Genomic DNA, 25,089 nt, shown 5'->3' with positions numbered 1-25,089 from the left:
ACGGAAGCATCCTGGTTCCGGGATGCCATGACACTAATATGCGATACGGCGATGCCCCGGGCCAAGCCTCCACCACAAAAAAGGAAGGTGTACTGGTGGACTGCTGAGCTTGCACAAATGCGCAAGGACTGTGTAGCTGCGCGGCGTCGGTACACAAGGCAGAGGCGCCGACGAACAGACGAAGACGCAGAAAGGAACCTCTATGCCTTGTATAAGGAGGCAAAGAAGTCCTTAAAGGCCGCCATAGGAAACGCCATGGACGCTGCGAGAGAAGCATTCCTCGACACTTTGAATGCTGACCCTTGGGGCCGGCCCTACAAGCTCGTCAGAAACAAATTGCGCTCCCGGGGCCCCCCGCTTACCCAAACGTTGGAACCCGAGTTTGTCAGCAACGTGGTCTCGGCATTGTTCCCTAGGGGAAGAAATAACAGGCCGCCAGCAATGGCACCACCACGAGCAGACGAAGTTGAGGAAGCTGAAGTACCACCTGTAACAACAGACGAACTCGGCGTAGCAGTGATTAAGATGCGAGCGAAGAACACTGCCCCCGGTCCAGATGGAGTCCCTGGCCGCGCTTGGGCCCTTGCATTGAAAGAGCTGGAGCCACGACTCATCCGGCTCTTCACGGCATGCTTGGAGCAGGGCCGCTTTCCAGTAGCGTGGAAATCAGGAAAACTGGTCCTGCTAAAGAAAGAGGGTCGTCCGGATGATTCGCCTTCGGCGTACCGGCCAATTGTGCTGCTTGATGAGGTGGGGAAGCTATTCGAGCGCATCATAGCGTCCCGCCTCATCAAGCACTTACATAGGGTTGGTCCAAACCTGGCCGAAAATCAATACGGCTTCAGAAGCGGCCGTTCTACAGTGGACGCGATCCTGCAAGTGAAAAGACTAGCACAGGAGTCTGTTTCTCGGGGCGAGGTCGTCTTGGCTGTGTCGTTAGACATAGCCAACGCCTTCAACACCATGCCCTGGGAAACCATAAATGAGGCTTTGCGCTACCACAGGGTTCCTCCTCATCTGGCCCATATCATCAGGGCCTATCTAAATGAGCGATTTGTCACCTGGCCTGGGCAGCAAAATTGGGGACAGGAAAGGATGGAGTGCGGTGTCCCTCAAGGATCGGTTTTGGGCCCGCTACTTTGGAATGTCGGCTACGACTGGGTCCTGCGGGGGGCAAACCTTCCTAGAGTCGGCGTGCTCTGCTATGCCGATGATACGTTGGTGACGGCCCGCGGACCCAGTTTTCGCGACGCCGCCATTCTGGCAACTGCAGGTGTCGCCCACGTTGTCAGCCGAATTAGGCGGTTGGGCCTGGAAGTCGCCCTACACAAATCCGAAGCCATCTGTTTTTACGGTCACCGCAGAGGTCCTCCGGTAGGAGCCCAAATCATAGTAGGCGGGGTCCCGATTGCTGTCGGGACGAAACTGCGATACCTGGGCGTTATACTCGACAGCAAATGGAACTTTCAGGCCCATTTCAAAGGCTTGGCTCCAAAACTGCTCAGTGCAGCGGCGGCCCTAGGGCGTATACTCCCAAATTTGGGAGGGCCCAAGGCCTCATGCCGCCGTTTGTACATGGGAGTCGTGCGCTCCATGGCTCTATATGGCGCACCCGTCTGGGCTGGCGCCCTTGGAAGGGAAAACACTGCTCAACTGAGAAGAGCGCAAAGAGCAATGGCGCTGCGGCTAATCCGGGGATACCGTACCATATCTACGGATGCTGCATGTGCTCTAGCGGGTTCCTTGCCCTGGGACCTTGATGCAAGAGCCCTCGCAGCTGTTTACCGCTGGCGCGAGGAGATGCATGAGAGGGATGAGTCACCTGCACCAAGGGAAATAGAGGGACGGCGCGAAGAATTTCGGCAGGAAATGGTGGCATGTTGGGAGGAGAGATTGGCGCATCCAATTGCTGGCCACCAGACTATAGAGGCTATACGTCCGGTCCTAAAACAATGGGTTGACCGGGACCACGGCCCTATAACATTCCGAGTGACGCAGGTTCTATCAGGATACGGGTGTTTTGGCCGTTATCTGTGCAGGCAGGGCCGAGAACCAACACCAATGTGCCACGAGTGCGGTGCTGCCGAAGACACGGCACAACATACGCTGGCTGTGTGCCCAGCTTGGACAGAACAGCGGGCCACACTCGTGGCTGTAGTGGGGCGCGATCTCTCCCTGCCTGCCGTGATGAAAACCATGGCAGACAGCGACAGATCTTGGAAAGCGGTGGTCTCATTTGCGAAGACGTAATGGCAAGAAAAGAGACCGCGGAAAGAGAAAGGGAAGAAGATCCTGCCTCACAACCGATGCGCCGCAAGCGCGTAGGACGGAGGCGTTTGGCGGGCGACCGTCGACTTCCCCCTTAAGGGTTCCCGTGGGCGGCAGGCTCGGGGACGTCTGTCGCCTACACGAGGGTCCCTGGGATGGCGAGTACACCGAATCGGCGTACTCTTAGCGAGGTAGAGGAATAGTTCCTCCGAAGTCGAGTCTGGAGCTCGGACAACCGCTGGTGGGGTTACGGAAGTATGGTCTTGGCCGATCCCCGTGCCCTGCCTTATAGCCTTGAGGCGGCAAACAGAGGGGTTTTAGTGGGTAAACCTGGGGTCCCATTAGCCCACAACAGGGAGTCCCACATAACCATCCCGGCCCGTCCCTGCGCCGGGTGGTATGCGTAAAGCATTTCCCCTCTTAAAAAAAAAAAAAACAAAAAAAAAAAAAAAAAAAAAAAAGGTTAGGTTAGGTTAGGTTAGGTTGGTTTTTTTTTTTATTTAACTGTTTTGTTAATGGGCAGATGGCCCTCGCTTACACACGGGCGACCGTCTACCCTGAAACTATTTGGTGGTGAAATTTTACTGGCTGGGTGTATATGGTCCTCTGATCATGAGGTACTACCGATACCCAGCCATGAGCTATTGCCATGGAGTCGTGCCCCCGCAAATAGGTACGGGCGACATGTTTCCATGTGTATAATTTACTGCTTATGTATTATTAAACTTTTTTAGGCTGTTGACTATTTTGTTGATGAGTGCTGTGAAAGATTCTATTGTTGATTCTTTAGAAATGATTTGGTCTATAGTATAGGGATCAATTTGGAAATTATTGCAAATTATTTCGTGATTGATGCGAGCATAGTCGAATTTTGGACAATGTTTTAGTAGGTGATCTATAGTTTGACAGGTGACGTTATCACAGGGGCATGTATCGTCAGTTGTTATTTTGAAGCGATATAGATATGATTTGTTATAACCATGCCCAGTCAGAACTTGCGTCAATTGGAAACTAATTGGCATGGAGCCGCGTAGTTTCCTAATCGATTCTATATTTGGCAGGTATTGTTTTACATGTCTCCCTGTCAGACTGTCTTTATAGAGTTCGTTATAAATTATGTCGGTATGTCGTCTGTGGTGCAATTTATGGAACGATAATGGGAAGAAGTCATAGTCAGGAGACCTATCTAAAGCCGCTGCGATTTTGGCTGCATGGTCGGCTCGCTCGTTACCTCCCAAGCCGACATGCGCTTTAATCCAGCAGAACTCAATTGTTGTCTTCCCGGACTCTTTGATGTTGTGCAGTATTTTATGTATCCTATTGACGATCCGATTGGTGCTACTTCTATTAGAGATTTCCAGCAAGGCGGACTTAGAGTCCGAGAAGACAGCAACTTTGGGGAATTCCTGTGTCTGAATTTCGTGGCAGGCGTGTTCGAGAGCGAAGCACTCCGCCTGGAAAACCGTGCAGCTGCCATGTAGTTTGAGTTTCTTCGTGAAACTCCTACCGTCGGGGTAGTCGATTATAACAGCTGCACCGACCAGGCCATCGTACTTGCTCCCATCTGTAAACACACGATGCATTTCTCCTTCATAGAATGTGTCCAACTGTGCTTGATTGTTAACCTCTGTAATTGTTATGTCAATTCTGTTAGCCGGGTGTAAAAGCTCCGTTACCGGCACACGCTTATCATATAATATGTCCGCTGATAGGTAGTCAGTTATCTGACAGCGCTTCACATTTTCGGTAGATGCTACTTCCCTGACTTTTAGATGTAGTGGCATAAGACCTGCGAGCGCAATCGATGCTACAGTTGGTAACGTTCTGAAGCCATGTATTATTTTTATGGCGAATCCACGCTGAAGACTTAATAACAGATTAGCCACTTTCTTATAGTTTGTGGCAGTATGCCAGACTTCTGCAGCATAAGTAACAATTGGCTCTATCACTTGTCTGTATATGGTGTTGACGTTTTCAGCGTGGATACCCCATGTTGGCTTTATATACATCGATAGTTTACGGTATATAGCTTGGGCCTTTTTCACTATATACCTACTGTGTTCAATGAAATTCAAACGCTCATCAATGATCACTCCTAGCAGTTTTAACTGGCTGTCGAATTGTATATCCACACCATTCATTTGTATCCGCACAGCCTTGGCCTTTGGGGTAGGAGTGATCATTTTGGTCTTTTGAGGACCGAATTTTAGTTTGTTGATAGCACCCCAGCTGTATACATCATGGAGTATTTTGTTGGTGTTATATTCTAGTTCTGCTAGATTCTTGCCTGAGCATATGAGTAAGACATCGTCCGCGTAGGCCTGGATGTAGTTGCCTGTTGGCAATGTCAGGCTTAATAGTGAGTCCATGATAACATTCCAGAAGATGGGCCCGAGGACTGATCCCTGGACGCACCCCCTGGACTGTGTTTTGGAGACTTTTGCGTCGGCATAACTTAGGACCACAGTGCGATTGGTCAGGTAGTTATTTATAATTTTATAAATATTTTTAGGGCATTGTATGTCATGAAGTCTCTCAAGCAGTGCTGGCCACCAGGCATGGTCAAAGGCGCCTTCGATGTCTAATGAGATGGCCAACACTAGTTTACGACTTTCTTTAGCCTGTTTTATGATGTTAATGGCTTTGACTAATGCATCTGTCGATGACCTTTGTTCCCTGAATCCATACTGGTGGTCACTGCATGATGATGTTTTTTGTAAGAAAAAGGTGAGTCGTTTTGCGATTAATTTCTCCAGGACTTTGCCAAACACATTAATAAGACCTATCGGTCGGTATGAAGATATACTGTTATAATTGTCTTTGCTAGGTTTAGGTAGGGTTTTAATGTATGCGCACTTCCAAGAAGTGGGGAAGTGGCTCAGAGTGAGGCAGCGGTTGAATATGTTTGTTGTTAGATCGGGGTAACAGTCTATAAAATGTCTACATATGTCCGCAGTTAAATGGTCGTTACCGGGTGCTTTTTTGGGAGACATATATTTAATGGCCTCCTTAACCTCTGCTGTGGTAAAAGGAGGTTCATTATCGGTTTCTATTGCTTGACAGGTTGTATGAACAAAATTTCTGATTTGTGTGTGATGATTTGTATCTTCATTAGTGCAATCATCAGGGAAGAATTTAGCTATGAGTTTCTCCGCTGTGTCCATTGAAGATGTAGTGTAACAGAATTCGCTTACTTTTAGTGTGGCAGGTGGCTGTGGTTGTGGTTTACTCTTGAGTAACCTGTTTGTTATGGACCACACATCCTCCTTCCCCTGATTATTGCAGAAATCTCTGAAACCCTGGGTCGACGTTTCGCGCATCTTTGCGGTGTATTCGTCCCGGGCATCATTGAGTTCCACAATGATATTGGTGAGATCCTTGTTACCTCTCTTGAGATCTCGTAAACGGTGATGTAAGAACGTAACTTTCTTTTTCAGGGCAGTTAACTCCTCGGTCCACCATGGGATACGCAGGTAAGGTGTTTTAGTTCTTAGAGTCGAGTTGCATGTCTGTATGATTATATTTGTGATATTATTTACGTATGTGTCTAGTTCCGTGTGATTAAGGTTATTGATGTCGATATTCTCATATTCCGATGCCGTCATATTTTCTTGCAGTGTTGTTTTGAATTCTTCCCAATTTGCATTGTTAGTATTATATTTATAGGTGGATGTAGGCGTTTTCTTTTTAACAGTATTACTATGGAGGTTAATTTTAAATTGAATAGCATGGTGGTCCGAGGAAGGCATAATGTCGTAACGTATTTGCCAGGTTTCGATATTATCTATAAAATTTAGGGAAGCCAATGTCAGGTCAATTATGGATGTTCTGATTCTTCCGTGAGTGAAAGTCTCGAAGGTTGGTTCATTGCCAGTGTTACAGGTGACCATATCGTTGTTCAATGCTATTTCATAAATGAGGTTGCCTCGATCATTATTCTTGTTTGAACCCCATGACGTATGCCATCCATTCAGATCACCGCATATAATGTGTGTTTCTTGTCTGTATGTCCTGACGATATTCTCGAGGTGTGATAATGTGTTTGCGGGATCGACTCTGGGTTCTACGTATACAGAAGTTAAATATATTTTCTTATTGTTTCTCAGGACTAATTGGATGGTGACTAGGTTTGCTGTGGTGTGCTGCATCATGCCCAGGCATACACCCAGATTGCGTTTAACTGCGATGCATGCCTTGGTAGGTGTCGTAGTATTCAGGTCAGTCTGTTGGTATATATCATAGTCGGTCATTGGCTTCATTTTAGTACCATTACCTACGTATGGCTCGGTGATGAGAAGTATGTCAAATTTATCATCCATGGCACACTTTTTTAGTTCGTCAGTGGCATGTTGATTTCGGCCAAGATTCCCTTGAACTACAGTGAGTAGGTTATTTTCAAGTGTGGCTGTTTTAGGTGTTCTGAGTCTTTGAGCATTGTGGTATCTGTGTGGTTGCATCTGGCTGCCCTTAGCAATATTGGACCGATAGTCGTGCTATCCGGTCCCATTTTTGCCATTCAGGGCAGCCAGAGTGATAAGCGGGGTGTTCATGGGCCATGCCTAGTTTTTTGCAATTGGCGCAGCAAGGTGCAGTGCTCTCCCTGTGCGAGCAACTGCGTGTGTCGTGTTCCATGGTGCAGTACCCGCATACATTTTTGTTAGTGCAATTGGGAGCTCTATGTCCGTACTCTTGACACCGGAAGCACTGTATTATCGGCGACTGGTCGTAGACTGGCACAATTTGGTAGCCGATTCTTACCTTATTGTCTTTCAGTACGGACCACATTGTTGGGCTAACCTCTATGACCACGTTGTTCGTCGCATTCGTTCTTCCCCTAGAGCGTCGAACGACCCTGATCTGTCTATCAGCCTGAGATATGTTACCAGTGAGGTTCTCATTTTGTTTAATGATTGCCTCTGCGACTTTCTCGTTAGTGACGTCAGGTGTAACGCCAACGAGACGCAGGAGAGGTTTTCTTAGCTGCGGTGTGGTTACCGTAAGGCGCTCCGTGTTCTTCTTAACGGCATCAGCGTACATTTTGCGGTCTTTCTCTGAGTTGCAGACGACGGCGACTTTCTGCTGTTTTGTGACTCGAACGTTGTTAACCGCGATTCCCATTTCAACAACGTCGACCTTCTGCTTTATCTCCTTAGCAATCTCATCACCGTTATGCCTGGGGTCGATGGACTCGATAAGGACTGTGTATCTGGGTTTCGTATTTTGCCCAGTTGCTGTATCAACTTGTTGCCTTTGCGCGAGCCTTTTCTTTTCTCTCCTAGAAAGTACCGGAATGAACTCTCCATCTCCTTCCCCTTCTTCAGTCTCTCCAGGTGAGCCAGCTGAAACAGGGCGCGTCGACTGGGTAGTTAAACGAGCCACCTGGCTTGTTTCTACTCTTTCACATCTTTGGAGATTATAGAGTATTGTTTTTATGTCTCCAAGTTCATTGCGGATGGTGTCTTTTATAAGTTGTGCTGTTTCGATCATTCTTGGTAACTCTTCGATCTTCTGTGTGAGTCCCTTAAGATGCTCTGTAACGCCAGTCAAGGTTGTCCCACTTGGCCCCTCATTTGTTTCTAATCTGAATGCGGGTGCGTGTAGGTTCGACAACCCAGTCTGGGTCCGTGTAGAGGTTGGGCTTCTAGCGTCCTCGAGTGTTTGTCTGATCTCTCTAACTTTCGACGGCTGCATATCATATTTCATGATGTGCTTTGCTTTGTCCAAGGCCTTCCTTATCTCAAACGACGCTCTTGTTATGGCATCCTTGTTTGCCTTATTTACGCTCTTGTCCACGTTGACGGCCTTTTCAGTAAATTTGGCCAGGTGACTGACAACAGAGAAGAAGCTGTCAATGTCGGTGACATCGGACGCAGATGCACCGATGTCAACATGCTCTTCAGGTCTGAGCTTTTTAGTGGTCTTTGTTTTTGGTTTGCTAGGCAGGGCCTGGTTCTGAGACAGCTCTGACAACTGTTGAATCTGTGACAGCTGTGACAACTGTTGGATCTGCGACAGCTGTGACAGCTGTGACAACTGTTGTATCTGCGATTGTGCCTGTGATTCTGACGGCAGTTGTGGTGGTGGCTGTGATGATGGCGGCAATTGCAGCCGCGGCTGCCGCTGCGGTTGTGGCTGCATTTGCAAAGAGTCGATGGGAGGATCGGTTTTCGACGTTTTAGTCTGTGTCACAGTCTCTATGTTTGGTATTGTTGAGTCCTGGCTAAGCAAGAGTGGTTCCATCTCACTCGAACTGTCGATGCCGAATCCACCCTCAGGCCCAGGGGTGCCGGCAGGCTCCGTCTCGGTCTCTGCCTCTTCAGCACGTCCGAGCGTGAAGGTTGTGTTCGTGCTGCAATTCTCCAGCACGTCCGAGACCACATCGATGAGGCTCGCTTCAGTAGGATTTGTTGCTGCGGTATTTAGATCCTCGATACGGTCCAGAACGACTATTGGTTGCTCCTGGGGATCATTTGGTAGGTTTGGAGGAGTGTTTTGAGACTCCTGAGGAGCTTCCTGCGACCCTTGCCTAGCAGATCGAAGACGACTTCTTACAGGTGAGCGAAAAACCATTTTGAAAACTGTAAGTATGAGGTAAAAATTGGGGGGGGGGGAAGGTAAGGAAAAATTGAACTGTACAACAAAAGAATTAATTTTTTGACACAAGAAACTGAAAAAACGGTAAGAATCGACTGGTGGGATAATAATGGTTAGGTTAGGTTAGGTTAGGTTAGGTTAGGTTAGGTTAGGTTAGGTTAGGTTGAGGTTTTTTCGTGAGGTGTTATTGAGCTATTTTGGTGAAATTCGGAACTTAGACTAAAACAATTTTTTGCTATCCATCCCGGTTACTGAAACAGCTCTTACTTGACGACTTGGCGATATTTTTGGACTTTTCGTGTTTTTGACTTGTAGTGTTTTTTGTGCGGTTTTTGTTTTTCGTTAAAAAATTTCTATCTTCTTTTTGTTTCTTTTTCTGTTCTTTGTTTTAAGCTTATAATTTTTCATTTCTTTTCTTCTTTCTTCTGCCGTTTTCCCTGCAGCGCTGGGACTTTTGTTTCCGGAGTTACAGGGAAAACAAATCTTTGTTTTGAAATTTGGAATCTTGTTTTTATTTTTGAAAAAAAAAAATTTTATCTTCTTTTCACTTCTACTTTCTTGTTTTTTAGCGATAGGGTAATTTAGGCAAGGTTAAGACCTACCTAGAGACGGTCTTTTTGCAATTTTCTGACTCCAGGGTCAGGAGTTATTAAGGAATAACTAAATTGCTATTCTCGTTTTTAGGCGCTATCAACTACATTCGTTAAGTTTGTAAATTTTCAAAAAAAGATAGCGTCTAAACCCGAGTAACTCGTGTTCGGGCGATTCGGGATTCGGATAGGGGAGGCTAAACTCCGTATTCCTGCCCGTGTCCCGAAATTTTTGGACATTTGAAAGTGGGGGAAAATAATTTTTATTCCCCAAATCCGTAACTTTGTCAAGTGTGGTACGGATCACGCTTGACCGATTTTACGGAAAACGCTTGTGCCGTCGTTTCCTTCATGGGTAAGGAGGGGGAGACTCCGGATCCAGGTGGGGATAAAGGAGGGAAAGGGAGGGTGTTGAGAAAAAGGGGGGGTAACCAGCGTTCTGAGGGAATGGGGGCCAATTCGGAGTCCCAAAGGGAGGTGATTTCGGAGATGAGCCAGGATGGCGAAGAGACTGGAAGGGGGTACATTGGGGGGGGGGATGACTCTCCCACCCCTACTTTGGGAAGATTTTGGGCGGGTGAAAAGAGGAGTGTTAGGCGCCTCTCACAGACGTCTTCTGACGAGTGGGGTAGCATCGTGGAATTCGATGATGCGAGGAGTCTCAACCGAGAAGGAACAGGGGAGGAAAGGGGAAGAAGGGAGAAAAGGGGCAGAGAGGGCCCAGACAGTGCAGGTGAGACCCGGGTGCGCAAACTAAGCACTGCCCGCCGGGGCCGCGGTAAAGGGCGTTATACGGGGCTCAGCGCCGCCAAAGCTCAGCTTGAGGACTACGAGACAGAAACGGAGACGGAAGCTGTCTACAGTCCCAAGCCAAAACGACAGACGGGCAGGCGGTCGCGAAGCCCAATACATGCGGAGGAAACCCCAGAGGGGTTTGAAACCCCTGGAGGCCGCATCAAGGCCCTTGCAGAGAACATCATCAAGGATGCGGCCAGGAGCAAGAATCTCAAGGGCGAAATATGGGGTAGCATCAACTCGGCTTGCAAGGGGTTGATAGAGCTCGCGGATTCGATGGAGGAGTCAGAGGTTGTCCGCTCACTGAAAGCGGACAACGAAAGAATGCGGAAGGAGCTGGGGCAGCTCCGTCTTGAGACGAAAGCGCTGCGCAAGGCTTTCTCTGAGCGCAAACAGACGGAGCCAACGAGGGAAAGGACTGAGGTGCATGCCCTCCTGGAGGAATTGGGCAACCTCATGGACGTCCGCCTGGGGAACTTTAGGAGCGAAATGTTCAAGTCCCTGGGCAACATGATGAATGCCCGCCTCGAGAGCGTGGAGGGACGGCTGCCCCCGGAGCCCATCCGCCGACCACCGTTAGCGGCGGATAGGAGGAGAAGGCTCCAGGAACAAGAGATGGACCTAGACCAGACGGGACATCAAACTGAGGTACCTAATCCCCCAAGGCCGCAAAATAGTAGCAAAGGGGCATCTCAAACGGCGTCATTCCAAGCTCCAGGAGGGGCGCCCCGAGTGGCCGAAGTGCCCCAAACGCCGCAGACACCGGCTGGGCAGACCCAAGCCACCAGGCCGGTACCTAAACCAAGAGGCAAAAAACCCCAGCCGGTAGCCCCTGCTCCCAGGGTACCAAGGAGACCGGCTCGTCCAAGTGTGCCGCCACCTGCGCCCCCTGCTCCCCAACAGGAAGGATGGACTACGGTAGTCAAGAGGGGCAAGGCCAAAGCCCCTTCCCAGCCCCAACAGCAGCAGAAAAACCCGAAGAAGGTGGCAGCCCCTAAATTAGTGGCCCCAACCATGGCGGCGGTCGTCGTGACCCTTAAGTCCGACGCCCAGACGGACTATAGGTCGGTCATGGAAAGGGCCACTACACTTAAATTGGCGGAGCTCGGCGTTGACCACCTCAAAGTTCGGAAGACGGCGACAGGGTCGAGAATCATCGAGGTCCCCGGGGCGCAGAGTAGCCAGGCGGCTGACAATCTGGTAGAGCGGCTCCGGAGCCTAGTAGGCGATGTGGCCGATGTGTACCGGCCAATCAAAAAGGCAGAAATTAAGATCTCCGGCTTTGACGAATCCGTCACCCCGGAGATCTTAAAAAGGGAGGTGGCCGCCAGAGGCAGATGCCCAGAAGACCAGGTTACGGTCGGGGCAATAAGAATGGCGGCCAACGGGACTGGTTCGGTCATCCTGCGGTGCCCACTAACAGCGGCCAAAGTGGTTGTCACTGCAGGACGTATCGTCATTGGATGGTCAGCGGCCCGTGTGGAGGCCCTTGAACAGTTGCCTCTACGCTGCTACCGCTGCATGGGGACGGGACACACGAGGCCTTTGTGCCCGTCCCCGGTTGACAGGACCAACTGGTGCTACAGGTGCAGTAAACCAGGCCACAAAAGCCAGGACTGCACCGCGCTGGCCCCCTGGTGCGTAGTGTGCCATCACGCCGGATTAAAGGCGGGGCATGTAATGGGCGGGAACGCCTGCAACCCCCCTCCAGTCAGAGGGAAGGAGGCCCACTCTGCCGGCCCCGCAAATGCCGCAGCGGTTGCCCCCCAGAATAGACCTGATAACCGGACGGAACAGCAGCCCATGGAAGACTAATGCCTCCAAGGCATAATTTGGAGTTGCTCCAGTGCAACCTAAACCACTCCCACGTGCGCAAGATCTCATGATCCAGCACATAGCGGAGTGGGAGGTTGCTGCGGCTGTTGTTGCGGAGCCGTATTACGTCCCGCAACAGGCGAATTGGGTGGGTGACGGGGCTGGCACGTTGGCCTCGGTGGCCATTGTGGTCCCGGTCATGGGCGGTCTGCCCCTCTCCAGAGTTTCTACGGGCTCTGGTTATGTGGTGGCCAAACTGGGGGACATTTTATTGATTGGGGTCTACTTCTCCCCAAATAGGCCACTACATGAATTTGAGGCCTACCTGGAGAGGCTCGGACGGGCAATGGCTGGGTTGGCGCCCTCCCCCATAATGGTCCTGGGGGATCTAAACGCCAAATGCGCTGCCTGGGGCTCCCCCAGGACCGATCCTAGAGGAGCGGCACTTCTCGATTGGTTGGTCGGGCTCGGGCTCGAAGTGGTCAACCGGGGCACAGCAAACACCTGCGTGCGCCTGGGGGGAGGTTCTGTTATTGACATAACATTAGCCTCCCGGTGGTGGCAGCACGCGTGGTGAACTGGCGGGTGCTGGAAGACACGGAGACCCTATCTGACCATTTATACATCAGAATGAGGGTCTCCAGAGCCCAGCAAGGCCAACAACCGAGACAGGCAAGGGGGAACGAGGGACTTGTGAGGTGGAGCCTGGCATCCCTAGACCGGGAAGCAGCCAGAGAGGCGGCCATGTTGGAGGCTAGATGGGGACGCCAGGCGCCAGAAGAAGCCAGTGCGGATGACTTGGCCCATGGTTTCCGGGCCTCCCTCATCAGGACCTGTGACGCCTCGATGAGGAGAGCGGGCCCGCCCAAAAGGAAAAAGGCCACTTATTGGTGGTGCCCTGAAGTTGCCGCACTCCGGCTTTCATGTAATGCGGCAAGACGGAGCTTTACACGCTGCCGTAGGAGGCGGCATACGCCAGAGGAACTGGAGGCATTCCATGTGGCACTAAACGAGGCCAAGAAGGCCTTGAATCTCGCCATTGCCCAAGCGAAGGATGCGGCGCACGGGGCCTTTTTGGCCTCTTTGGACCAGGATCCATGGGGACGGCCATATAAGCTGGTGAGGAAAAAGCTTCGACAAGCTGCCCCTATAGAGGCTATGGATACAGGGACCCTCCAAAATATATTGGAGGGACTGTTCCCACCAGCTCAGGAATTTGACCCGCCTGCTATGGTGGTCCCCATGGAGGAAGAGCCTGTAGTTCCGGAGGCGGTGCCCCCTGTGACTGAGGGCGAAATGGCCCACGTCGCCCACAAAATAAGGGCCTGCAGAAAGGCCCCGGGCCCGGATGGGGTGCACGGGTTAATAATCCCGGTAGTGATGGAGTACCTTGGAGACTGTCTCAAATCCATTTTTGACCAGTGCCTAAGGGATGGACAGTTTCCAAGGTACTGGAAAGAGGGCATAGTGTGCCTTCTGCGAAAGGAGTCCAGGCCGGCGGACTCCCCATCAGGATGGAGGCCCATCGTACTACTGGACGAAACCGGGAAGATGCTTGAACGCATAATAGCGTCAAGGATCAACCGGCACCTAGTCCAGACGGGCCCCAACCTTTCGGACCGCCAGTTTGGATTCCGGAATGGCAGGTCCACAATGGACGCACTGGGGGCACTTCGGGCCTTTCGAGAGGATGCCCAGAGGAAGGGAGAGGGTGCCATCGCGGTGTCTCTGGACATTGCCAACGCGTTTGGTACCCTCCCGTACTCAGTTATTCGAGAGGCCCTGAAATACCATGAGGTGCCCCCATACCTGCGGCGTGTTGTTGACCACTACCTGACAGACAGGGTGGTGGTCTGCAACACCCCTCATGGACGGCTGGAGAGACGGATGGCCTGCGGTGTTCCCCAGGGTCTGTGCTTGGACCCCTGTTATGGAACATCGGCTTTGACTGGGCCATCCGCGCAGAGCTACTCCCCCGGATGGCCCTCATGTGTTATGCTGACGACACAATGGTGGCCGTTCGGGGCAAGGAGCTGAGGGAGGCATTGAGGAGGGCGGAGGTCGCGGCCGACCTCATAATCCTGAGAATCCGCCTCTTAGGACTGCAGGTATCCCTCCAGAAGACGGATGCGATAGTCTTCGCAAAAAGAGGATGGAGGGTGCCTGCGGGTGCCTCCCTCAGAATCGCTAGAGAGCAGGTGCAGGTGAGGCCTCACATAAAATATCTAGGCCTCACACTGGACAGGAGTTGGAACTTCGGGGAGCACTTCCGCCAAATTGCTCCCCGAATAGTGACGGCAGCCTCAGAAATGGGTCGGCTGCTGCCCAACGTGGGAGGACCGTCGCATGTCTGCAGACGTCTGTATGCCGGAGTGGCCCGTTCAATGGCTCTATATGGGGCCCCGATCTGGGCTGACAAGCTGAATGGGGAAAACAAAGCCCTGATACGGAGGCCCCAACGGGTGATAGCCATACGCGTCTGCAGGGCCTATGTGACGGTCAGTTGGGCGGCAGCGTGCGTGTTGGCGGGCACCTCCCCTTGGGAACTGGATGCTGAGGTGCTCGCTGACGCGCACAGGCAGAGAATCAGGAGCAGGGAGACAGGCGAATTCCCTGCCCCTGAAGAACTGAGGAACATGCGCAGAATGGCGATCGGGAGGATGCGAGACAGATGGAAGGAGGTCCTGGAGAACTCCCCCTATGGAACCTACACCATAGGGGCAGTTCTCCCGTCGCTCGAGGGCTGGCTGGATCGGATGCACGGCAGGGTGGGGTATAGACTGGTGCAGGTACTGACCGGACACGGATGCTTCGGGCACTACCTGCACAGGATCGGTCGTGAGCCTACCCCAGCCTGCCACCAATGTGGTGAGACGGACGACACCGCCCAGCACACCCTGCAGGTGTGCAATCGCTGGGGTGTGGAGCGTGATGCTCTGGCGGTTGCCATTGGCACCAATGATCTCTCGCTGCACAGCGTCGTGGCGGCCATGTTGGGCAGCGAGAGATCCTGGGAGGCGGTGGTCTCCTTTTGCGACACGGTCGTCTCGCAAAAGGAGATTGAGGAGCGAGAACGCGAAGAAGACCCGAATGCGCATCCGATCCGGCGCAGACGAATAGGAAGGAGGCTTAGGCGGTTCGTCAACGCGAACCGTGCTATACCCCAGTAGGGCAGCGGGTGGGGGACCCGCACAACACGGCCCTACATGGGAGGGGGGAGAGTCAGTTATGCGTTTGCTGACTCTCCCCAAAATGGTGTGAAGTCCCGGTTCATCCGGGTCGGGACAGCCGGGGGGGTGCTGAGGTGACATGCTTGCGAGCCCCCAGCACCCCCCTTAACGGCATGGACGGAAACGCCGCAGGGGAGGTTAGTGGGTATTCTCCTCCTCTCCCTCTGAATAGCAGAGGGGGTTACGGAAGGAGCGAGTCCCACATACCGCCCCCCCCAATGGGCTTCCCTCGCCCGGGGGGCGATGATGCGTAAATGCATTCACCCCTGCGATACCAAAAAAAAAAAAAAAAAAAAAAAAAAAAAAAAAAAAAAAAAAGGTTAGGTTAGGTTAGGTTAGGTTAGGTTAGGTTAGGTTAGGTTAGGTTAGGTTGGGGTGCTACGGACAGGAAACCTCCCAGTGTGCCAAGTCCCTTCTCATTCCTCTTGATCCGAGTGATCCGGGGGTAAGGGAAGGGCTCTTGGACGGTGCACCCTGGGGGCAACGGTAAGTAATCTCTTGTTTCAAGTTATTGCTTACCGGTGCTGCCAATATCCTGTCATGGGGGGGAACGGGGGGGTCTCTCCGCAGGTCCTCTGTCTAGCAGAGGTCCTTGCGGATGGGGCCAGGGGGGGTGGGATAACCTCTTTAGAGGGACCGTTTTCGGTCAAGAGGGCGGCGGCTGACAAAGCTGTCTTAGTCTTGTCTTAGTGTTGGGCTTACTTCTTTTGAAGAGCTTTGTCGACCTATTGGTCTGGGGAGGGTCTGGGTGGTCGTTTTTGGCCATCCAAACGTAGGCCGTATAGCAGTATTAGGCTTCGTGCCTTACGCGACGGTCAGTAGTTTCTAACGAAACTACATAGGGGAGTCTACGCCAACTCGCCTTGAATCCCGCAACCCGCAGCACCTTCCCAACGACCCCCATCACTGGCGGTATGGGGTACGGGTAGTGTTCGCGGCGCGGAGGGCTTGCCTTAATTGGCCGGCCCGCGGGAAGGAAAACCCTTTAACACCCGACAGCGAAGTCGTTAAAACCTCTAGATAACAGGCGCCCTCTAGAGTATATAGCCCACTGCGTTTCGGGATGAGCGTTACCCGCCAGTGAACTGTATTTCGTCTCATACTCGTGGGAATCTTATGGCAAGTTCAAATAAAAAACAAAATCTAAACGGCCCTTCTCAGGGCCAACCTCAAAACGGCTCTTTTCAGAGCCAAAAACCAGAAGAGATAATGAAAGAAGGAAGAGTTTTAAGACAGAGAGGAGGTGGAAATTCTCCACAACGTGACCGGACCGGGCGTGAATCGGCTCCTATTGAGTCACAGGAAGCCGCAGTAGCGCCCCCCTCGACGGCAGATCTATTCATCACTAACCAGGAGGAAACAGACACGGCTACGGTGCCTGTCACAGAGCTTAGGCAACCAGTCGTCAGATTGACTCGGCTTTCAGATTCCGAGTCTTCAGTATCTAGCATGCGCACTGTGGCCTCGACGGAAAACCTTAATAACAAGTTCTGGAAGAAGCCGGAGAAAAGACCCGCAGAAGAGCTAGCACTTGACAGTTCTGGCTCAGAAAGTGATCTCGGTGCTCTGAGCGAAGGCGCGACCTCGAACCAACGGGGCAAATTTTTGAAAACAACACCAAACGGGGAAGAGGCCGGCCGCCCACATCAGGCACTTACGTGGGCTTTGGAAAGCTCCAGGCTGGGGTAAGTGCAGGAAAAGCGCATGAAAGGCAGATACAGGCAGAAAAAAACCTGGCTGCCTTTAATGCATCGGCGGAAGCAGCGGCTCGGGAAAGAGCCGAGCGCCTAATGAGTCGGCAGCTCCCGACTGGCAGCCAGTTTGGGGAGCAAACATTGGCTGCAATAGACAAAAAAGTGCAGGATGCCCTTAGTACCATCATACACGTCACTAATACTTCGGGCCACTTGAAAGGCACTCACCAGCACAAACTTAAATCCTCGGTGGAGGCTATTGGTGGGGCCTTCGCTGAGGTAAGATCTCGCACTGCCACGGAAGAGGTTGCCCGTCTAGAGGCAGCAAACGCGCACCTTTCGTGGCAGCTGACAGAACTAAGGAAACAAGTGGACGAGATGCGAAGCCAGCCCGCAGCGCTGGCTGAGGTCGATATTCGCCGAATTATGGAGGAAGTATCGCGCTCCACCCGCGATCAATTTAGCAGAATGTTAAACGCCCGTCTTGAGGGCCTTGAGGGGCGGCTCCTGCCAGAACCTCGGCTACGGCCTCCACTGGCGGCCGATCGGAGAGCAGTGGAGGTAGCCCCTCCTCAACCACCAGCTGAAGGCTCGGCAAGACAGCCCACCCAACAACAGCCAGCAGCGAGCTCAACCACGGGCCCCGCTCAGCCTCCTGCTGTTGGGAAGCAGAAGCCGAAACCCAAAAACAAGAAGGGCAGGGGTGTTAGTCTGGCTGCTCAGGAAGCAGCTGCCGCTAGACAAGCATCCACAACGTCCACAAAAGAAACGGTTACGGCGCCCAACAAGCCGAAATGGAGTGTCGTAGTGGGCAGCACAGCCAAAACTAAGACGGCTACAAGGGCAGCTAGTGGATCAAAAAAATCCAAAGCACCGAACTCCCCAAAGACGCCGATTAGAAAGCCGAAACTGAAACCTCCTCGCACAGCTGCCATAACAATTACTATGAAGCCGGAGGCAGTAGAGAAAGGAGTTACATATGAGGCGATCTTGGCCGAGGCGAAAAATCGAATCAAATTGGAGGAGATCGGAATATCTACACTGCGCTTCCGAACAGCGGCGACTGGCGCTCGAATGTTAGAGCTGCCTCCTGACATTGAGGACGCTGAGAAGGCGGCAAATGAGCTAGCCGAAAAACTTCGAGGAGTTCTTGGAGACAAGGCCAATGTCCAAAGACCTACAAAATGTGCCGAACTACGCGTCACGGGGTTGGACGATTCAGTGACTGCCGACGAGGTTGTGACGGCTGTGGCTACTGAGGGAGGCTGCGCACCTGAAAATATTAAACCGGGAGTAATTTCGCGAAGCCGGAGCGGATCCGGGTCTCTATGGCTGAGCTGCCCCGTTATAGCTGCCAAAAAACTGGTTGGAACTGGTAGAATCAAGGTAGGATGGATTTCGGCGAGAGTAGTGCTTCTAGAGTCTAAGCCCCTTCGTTGCTATCGATGTCTAGAAAAAGGCCACGTCGGTGCTAAATGCGATAGAGATGTTGACCGCAGCGATCTATGCTATCGCTGTGGAATGCAAGGCCATAAAGCCAGAGAGTGCACCGCTGAGGCGAGCTGTGCCATATGCAAAGCTAGTGGGAAGCCAGCAGGTCACTCTATCGGTGCCAAAGGGTGCCAGGGTGGAAAGTCCAACGGTGCTAAAAAAGGAGGTAAGAAGACGGGAGGGAGCCCGGCAGCTCCCACTTCTTCACAGCGAACTGCTACCGAGGAAATAATGGATACCGATCACTAAAATGGCCCTTCCATGTCTACAGGCGAACATCAACCACTGTGCCAATGCCCAAGACCTTCTAGTACAATCGATGGCAGAGTGGCAAATAGGGGTAGCTGTGGTATCAGAGCCTTATTTTATCCCCTGCCGGAACGACTGGGTTGCAGACCAGAACAAGAAAGTGGCTATTATAGCCCCCGCTGTCATCGGCTCTCCTCCTTCGAGAGCGTCGTGAAGGGTCGGGGGTTCGTACTTGCAGTACTAGAAGGCATAGCCATAATTGGCGTATACTTCTCGCCCAATGGCATCCTACCAGAGTTTGAACAGTCTCTAACAGAAGTCGGTGCCCTGATTGGCCAGATATCCCCAGTCCCTGTACTAGTCGCTGGAGATTTCAACGCCAAATCGACGACATGGGGATGTCCGGCAACAGATCCCCGAGGTGAAGTGCTGGAAGAGTGGGCTGTCTCCCTCGGATTGGCTGTCCTCAACACCGGATCGGAGAGTACGTGTGTGAGGCCACAGGGCGAGTCAATAGTGGACATCACTTTTGCGTCCAACGTCCTGGCACGCCGGGTTCAAAACTGGAGGGTGGAGGTCGGGGTGGAGTCACTATCAGATCATCGGTACATCCGATTTGATCTTTCCACACCTCCAGTCACAGCAAGGAATACTCGATTCACTGCAGGGGACAGTCCAAAATGGGTACTAGGGAAATTGAATAGAGAGCTAGCAAAAGAGGCTGCCATCGTCGAATCCTGGGGAGCCACCATCGGCCCCGTGGAGATAGCGCAGGTTGAACGCGAAACCGAAAACCTTAACGTGGCTCTGATCCGCGTCTGCGACGCAGCGATGCCGAGAGCAAAACCCTTCTCACCAAAGCGACAAGTGTACTGGTGGCGACCGGAACTCCGCCAACTGCGGAACGCTTGCGTGGCTGCGCGCCGTCGGTACACACGAAGCAGAAGAAGGCGCATCAGAGTCCTGGAAGAGGAAGACGCTCTCTATGAAGCCTACAGGATCGCTCGAAAGACTCTACAGACGGGCATCGCACAGGCCAAAGAGGCCGCCTGGGAAGAATGGCTTGAGACGCTCAATAGGGATCCGTGGGGCAGGCCGTATCGAGCCATCAGGAAAAAGCTCCGACCATGGGCGCCCCCACTGACCAGCAGTCTCCAACCGGACCTACTAGAGCGAGTAGTCGGAGCTCTATTCCCAGAGAGAGGCGAGTTTGTCCCTCCAGCCATGGCGCCCACCACCAGACCACTGGAAGTGATCAGGGAGGGTACCACCAGTAACAGAAGTTGAGCTTAACGTCGCTGTCCTGAAACTTAGGTCGAAGAAGACAGCTCCCGGACCGGATGGCATACCCAGGACGCGCTCTGGTGATTGCACTAAGTGAACTGGAGGAGAAAGTCAGAGCTCTCTTTACTGCGTGCCTGACCCATGGGCGGTTTCCTGTTAGGTGGAAAACAGGGAAATTAGTGCTCCTCCGTAAGGAAGGGCGCCCACCTGACCAGCCGTCGGCCTACCGCCCAATCGTGCTCCTAGACGAGACGAGCAAACTCTTCGAGCGCATCATTGCTTCCCGCCTCGTTAGAAGCATACAACCAGGTCTGAGTGATTGTCAGTTCGGTTTTCGTCCACAAAGATCGACACTAGATGCGATTGCCCGTGTAAGGGACTTCGCCGAGGAGGAGATTTCCCAGGGTGGGGTTGTGATGTCTGTCTCGCTAGACATCTCCAACGCATTTAACACACTGCCCTGGGAAACAATAAAAGCGGCACTGAAATACCACAATGTGCCTGAATATCTCCAAAAACTAGTAGCAGATTACTTTGCCGGGCGCGTTGTGGTATTTCCAACAAAGGATGGCTGGGCAAGGAGAGCAATGTCGTGCGGTGTTCCACAGGGGTCAGTTCTGGGACCGCTCCTGTGGAACATCGGCTATGACTGGGTGCTGCGCGGGGCCACTTTGCGGGGGATCAGCGTTACATGTTACGCTGATGACACCCTCGTGTCGGCCCGTGGTAGAACCCACAGGGAGGCTACCTATCTAGCCACAGCAGGAGTAGCCTATATCGTACACAGGATACGTGCACTTGGGCTAGAGGTCGCATTACATAAGTCCGAGGCCTTAGTCATGCACGGACCTCGCAACAAGCCACCAGAAGGAGCGCAAATCACTGTGGGAGGCACTTCCATCGCCGTCGGGTCGACGATGAAGTACCTTGGACTCGTCCTCCGACGGCAGATGGAAATTCGAAGAACATTTTCGGCGCCTGGCCCCGAAACTAATGGCTGCAGCCGGAGCCCTCGGGCGTCTCCTTCCAAACTTAGGTGGACCAGGAGGAAACTGCAGACGCCTATATATTGGCGTGGTGCGCTCAATGGCGCTTTACGGAGCTCCAATATGGGCGGACACCCTGAGGCCTCGTACTGCGGCCATATTGCGACGACCGCAACGGGCCATAGCTCTCAGGGTGGCTCGAGCGTACCGCACCAATTCACACAGAACAGCCTGCCTGTTGTCAGGGAGCCCGCCATGGGACCTAGAAGCTGAGGTCCAATTCAATGTCTACTGGCGGGTAATGGGTGCAAGAGAGGAAGGTAACTGGCCTGCTCCTCGAGAAGTACGCAAATGGCGGGAGGAGGCGCGAGACGACCTCTACGAGAAATGGTCGGAACAACTGGAGATTCCGGGAGCTAGCCGGGATCTGGTGGCCGCTGTTCGGCCCGTTCTGAAAGAATGGGTCGAACGAAAACACGGCATACCTTCCTTTCATCTCACGCAGCTCCTGACGGGGCACGGTTGCTTCGGATGGTACCTGTGTGAGAGGTTAGGGAGAGAGCCGACAACAGCGTGCCATCATTGTGATGGAAGAACCGTGGACACGGCCCAACATACGCGCGAAGAGTGCCCTGCGTGGGCGGAGCCTCGCGCTGTCCTGTCCACGGCTCTAGGAGGTGACCTCTCACTGCCGGCGCTAATCCGCCACATGGTCGACAGTGAAGAGGCATGGGCGGCAGTGGCCTCCTTCAGTGTCACCGTCATGACACAGAAGGAGGCGGCAGAACGAATGCGCGAGGATGACGCAAACTCGCTCCCTCAGCGCCACAGGAGGCCGGGCAGGCGGCGAAGAGCCTTCGCAGGCCGGATGCTGCCGCCCTAACGGGAACCTGCGGGTGATGGGTCGGGAGTTCCATCACTCGCCTGAAGAGGTTCCGAGCTGGAAGGCCCTCACGTGTTCCGAGGTGCCTTCAGCGGAGTAGGCTGCTCGAGCAGCCACAAAAGTTGGGCCCGCAAGGGCAACGCCGGCGGGGTATCGGTGGCCTGCAACCGTGTTCCCGAAACCCCGCCAACAAAGCGAGCGCCGGAACACCCCAGGGGGTTTAGTCCGTGGGAGTCGGACATACCCACTGGCTTCTCCCGGGCCAGTGGCATCCATAACGGATTCCCCCTGGGTCATCAAAAAAAAAAAAAAAAAAAAAAAGGTTAGGTTAGGTTGAGGCGTTTGGCGGGCGACCGTCGACTTCCCCCTTAAGGGTTCCCGTGGGCGGCAGGCTCGGGGACGTCTGTCGCCTACACGAGGGTCCCTGGATGGCGAGTACACCGAATCGGAGTACTCTTAGCGAGGTAGAGGAATAGTTCCTCCAAAGTCGAGTCTGGAGCTCGGACAACCGCTGGTGGGGTTACGGAAGTATGGTCTTGGCCGATCCCCGTGCCCTGCCTTATAGCCTTGAGGCGGCAAACAGAGGGGTTTTAGTGGGTAAACCTGGGGTCCCATTAGCCCACAACAGGGAGTCCCACATAACCATCCCGGCCCGTCCCTGCGCCGGGTGGTATGCGTAAAGCATTTCCCCTCTTAAAAAAAAAAAAAAAAAAAAAAAAAAAAGGTTAGGTTAGGTTAGGTTAGGTTAGGTTAGGTTAGGTTAGGTTAGGTTAGGTTAGGTTAGGTTAGGTTAGGAGACGCAGCTGTACAGCGCCTATAGAGAGGCGGTCAAGGCGTTACAGCTCTCCATCTGCGAGGCGAAGGCGAGCGCCAGAGCGGAGCTTCTCGAGACGCTAAACCGAGATCCATGGGGGAGGCCGTACAAGGCGGTCAGGGGCAAACTACGCCCCTGGGCCCCCCCCTTGACGGAGAGTCTCGAGCCTCGACTGCTGGAGGTGGTTGTTTCCAACTTGTTCCCGAACAGACCGGAACACCAGCCCCCAGCAATGACACCTTCCCATCAGCCCTTAGGGTATGAGGGTGCGGAAGTCGGGGTGCCTCCGGTAACGGAGGCAGAGCTAGATGCAGCTGTGATAAAGCTGAAAGCCAAAAACACGGCACCGGGTCCAGATGGGATCCCGGGACGCGTCCTGGCTCTGGCGCTGCGGGCCCTGGGGGAGAGATTCCGCGGGCTGCTGGACGCCTGTCTACAGTCCGGCCGTTTTCCGACCATCTGGAAAACGGGCCGGCTCGTCCTCCTTAAAAAGGATGGGCGTCCCGCAGACTCTCCATCAGCCTACCGACCGATTGTGTTGCTCAACGAGGCTGACAAGCTCTTCGAGCGTATCATCTGCTGCCGCCTCGTCAAGCACCTCCGAGGAGTAGGACCTGACCTGTCTGAACACCAGTTTGGATTCCGAGAGGGTAGGTCGACCGTAGATGCGGTCGCGCGCATCAAAGCCCTCTCGGATGAGGCGGTTGACCACGGTGGGGTCCTCCTGGCGGTGTCCTTGGATATCGCCAATGCTTTAACACCCTGCCGTGGTCGTGCATTAGGGAGGCACTGAAATACCACAAGGTGCCCCCCTATTTGTGCCAAATAGTTGGGGCCTACCTTTCGGAGCGGTGTGTGGAGTATCCGGTCCGGGGCGGCGGGCTGACAAGGTGGGAGACATCGTGCGGTGTTCCACAGGGCTCGGTCTTAGGGCCGCTCCTGTGGAACATTGGGTACGACTGGGTGCTGCGGGGGGAGCTTCTCCCGGGGTCAAGTGTGACTTGCTACGCAGATGACACGCTGGTCACGTCCCGGGGGGACTCGTACCGGGAAGCGGCACGCCTCGCCACCGTGACGGTAGCACAGGTGGTGAGACGCATAGCGATGCTGGGGCTGGAGGTGGCGCTGCACAAGTCTGAGGCGCTCTGCTTCCACGCTGCCCGGAAGGCGCCACCTGCAGGATCCAGCATCGTCGTTGGTGGCACTCGAATCGAGGTAGAGTCCAACATGAAATATCTTGGACTCGTCCTCGATTCCCGCTGGAACTTCCGCGAGCACTTTGTCCGCCTGACCCCCCGACTAATGGCAGCATCGGCTGCACTAAAGAGGCTGATGCCCAACATCGGGGGGCCGGAGGTTGCGAGCCGCCGTCTTTATATGGGGGTGGTGCGATCGATGGCCCTGTACGGGGCGCCAATCTGGGCGGGGAATCTGGTGGCCAAGAACATCGCCCTGCTGAGGAAGGCTCAGAGGGCGATGGCCATCAGCGTCGTACGGGGGTATTGCACCACCTCATATGATGCGGCGTGTTTGCTAGCAGGAACGCCTCCTTGGGATCTGGAAGCGGAGGCCCAAGCGTCTCTGTACGAGTGGCGCAGGGACCTCCGGCTCCAGGAGTACCATCCTGCGCCCAGGGAATTGGAGATGCAGAAGCTCCTCGTCCGGCAGTCCATCGTCCTCCAATGGGAGGAAGAATTAGCTGGACGCGAGGAAGGACACAGGACTGTCGAGGCGGTCCGGCCGGTCCTACAAGATTGGCTGGAGAGAGAGCGGGGCTCGTTAACCTTCCGATTGGTGCAGGTGCTCACGGGTCACGGCTGTTTTGGGAGCTACCTGCACCGGTTCGCAAAACGGGAGGTGACGGCCGAGTGTCACCAATGCAGCTGCGCCGAGGACACGGCGCAGCATACCCTGGAGGAATGCCCAGCCTGGGCGGGGCAGCGCCGCGACCTCGTGGCTGTGGTGGGGGACGACCTCTCCTTGCCAGCCGTAGTTAAGGCTATGGTTGCCGACGAGAGGTCGTGGAAAGCGGTCCTCTCCTTCTGCGAGAATGTAATGTCGCAGAAGGAGGCAGCGGAGAGGGAACGGGAGGCCGACCCAGCCTCCCACCCGATCCGCCGCAAGCGCGCAGGGGCCCGGAGGAGAGCGTATGCCCGTCTCCTCCCCCCCACCTAGAGAGGTCTGGGCAGCGGCGCGGGGGCGTCGCTGCCCATTACATAGCCTCGCAGAGAAGGCGCGCGTGGTATGCCCACGTGCCTTCTGAGGAGGCAGGGGTAAGGCCATCTCAAGCCCCCCCAAGAGAAGGGCCCGCCGCATGTGGTAGTGGCGGGCGGCGCCGGCGTGGTCACGGTTGCGTACTTAAGAGATCCCGTGGCCACGCCCCATTGGCGGCGCGC

The 25,089-nt window shown here is 53.7% G+C and overlaps 3 protein-coding genes across 3 annotated transcripts; all 3 read left to right on the top strand.

Moving 5' to 3' along the window:
* The first annotated feature begins 9,899 nt into the window (after nucleotides 1-9,899).
* On the top strand, nucleotides 9,900-12,062 carry LOC133534055 (uncharacterized). Its single transcript, XM_061873150.1, has one exon. The coding sequence runs from the start codon at nucleotides 9,900-9,902 to the stop codon at nucleotides 12,060-12,062; it is 2,163 nt and encodes a 720-aa protein (XP_061729134.1).
* Nucleotides 12,063-12,129: 67 nt separating this feature from the next.
* LOC133534054 (uncharacterized) lies at nucleotides 12,130-12,639 on the top strand. Its single transcript, XM_061873149.1, has one exon. The coding sequence runs from the start codon at nucleotides 12,130-12,132 to the stop codon at nucleotides 12,637-12,639; it is 510 nt and encodes a 169-aa protein (XP_061729133.1).
* Nucleotides 12,640-17,082: 4,443 nt separating this feature from the next.
* LOC133534053 (uncharacterized) lies at nucleotides 17,083-20,013 on the top strand. The gene is made up of 2 exons (XM_061873147.1): nucleotides 17,083-18,643; nucleotides 18,749-20,013. Exons 1-2 carry the CDS (start codon nucleotides 17,083-17,085, stop codon nucleotides 20,011-20,013), a joined length of 2,826 nt encoding a protein of 941 aa, XP_061729131.1.
* The last annotated feature ends 5,076 nt before the right edge of the window (nucleotides 20,014-25,089 follow it).

Source organism: Cydia pomonella, unplaced genomic scaffold (genome assembly GCF_033807575.1).
Source record: "Cydia pomonella isolate Wapato2018A unplaced genomic scaffold, ilCydPomo1 PGA_scaffold_46, whole genome shotgun sequence".
Taxonomy (NCBI): Eukaryota; Metazoa; Arthropoda; class Insecta; order Lepidoptera; family Tortricidae; genus Cydia; species Cydia pomonella.
The sequence above is the reverse complement of the archived record's forward strand: the minus strand, read 5'-3'. Positions and strand labels throughout refer to the sequence as shown.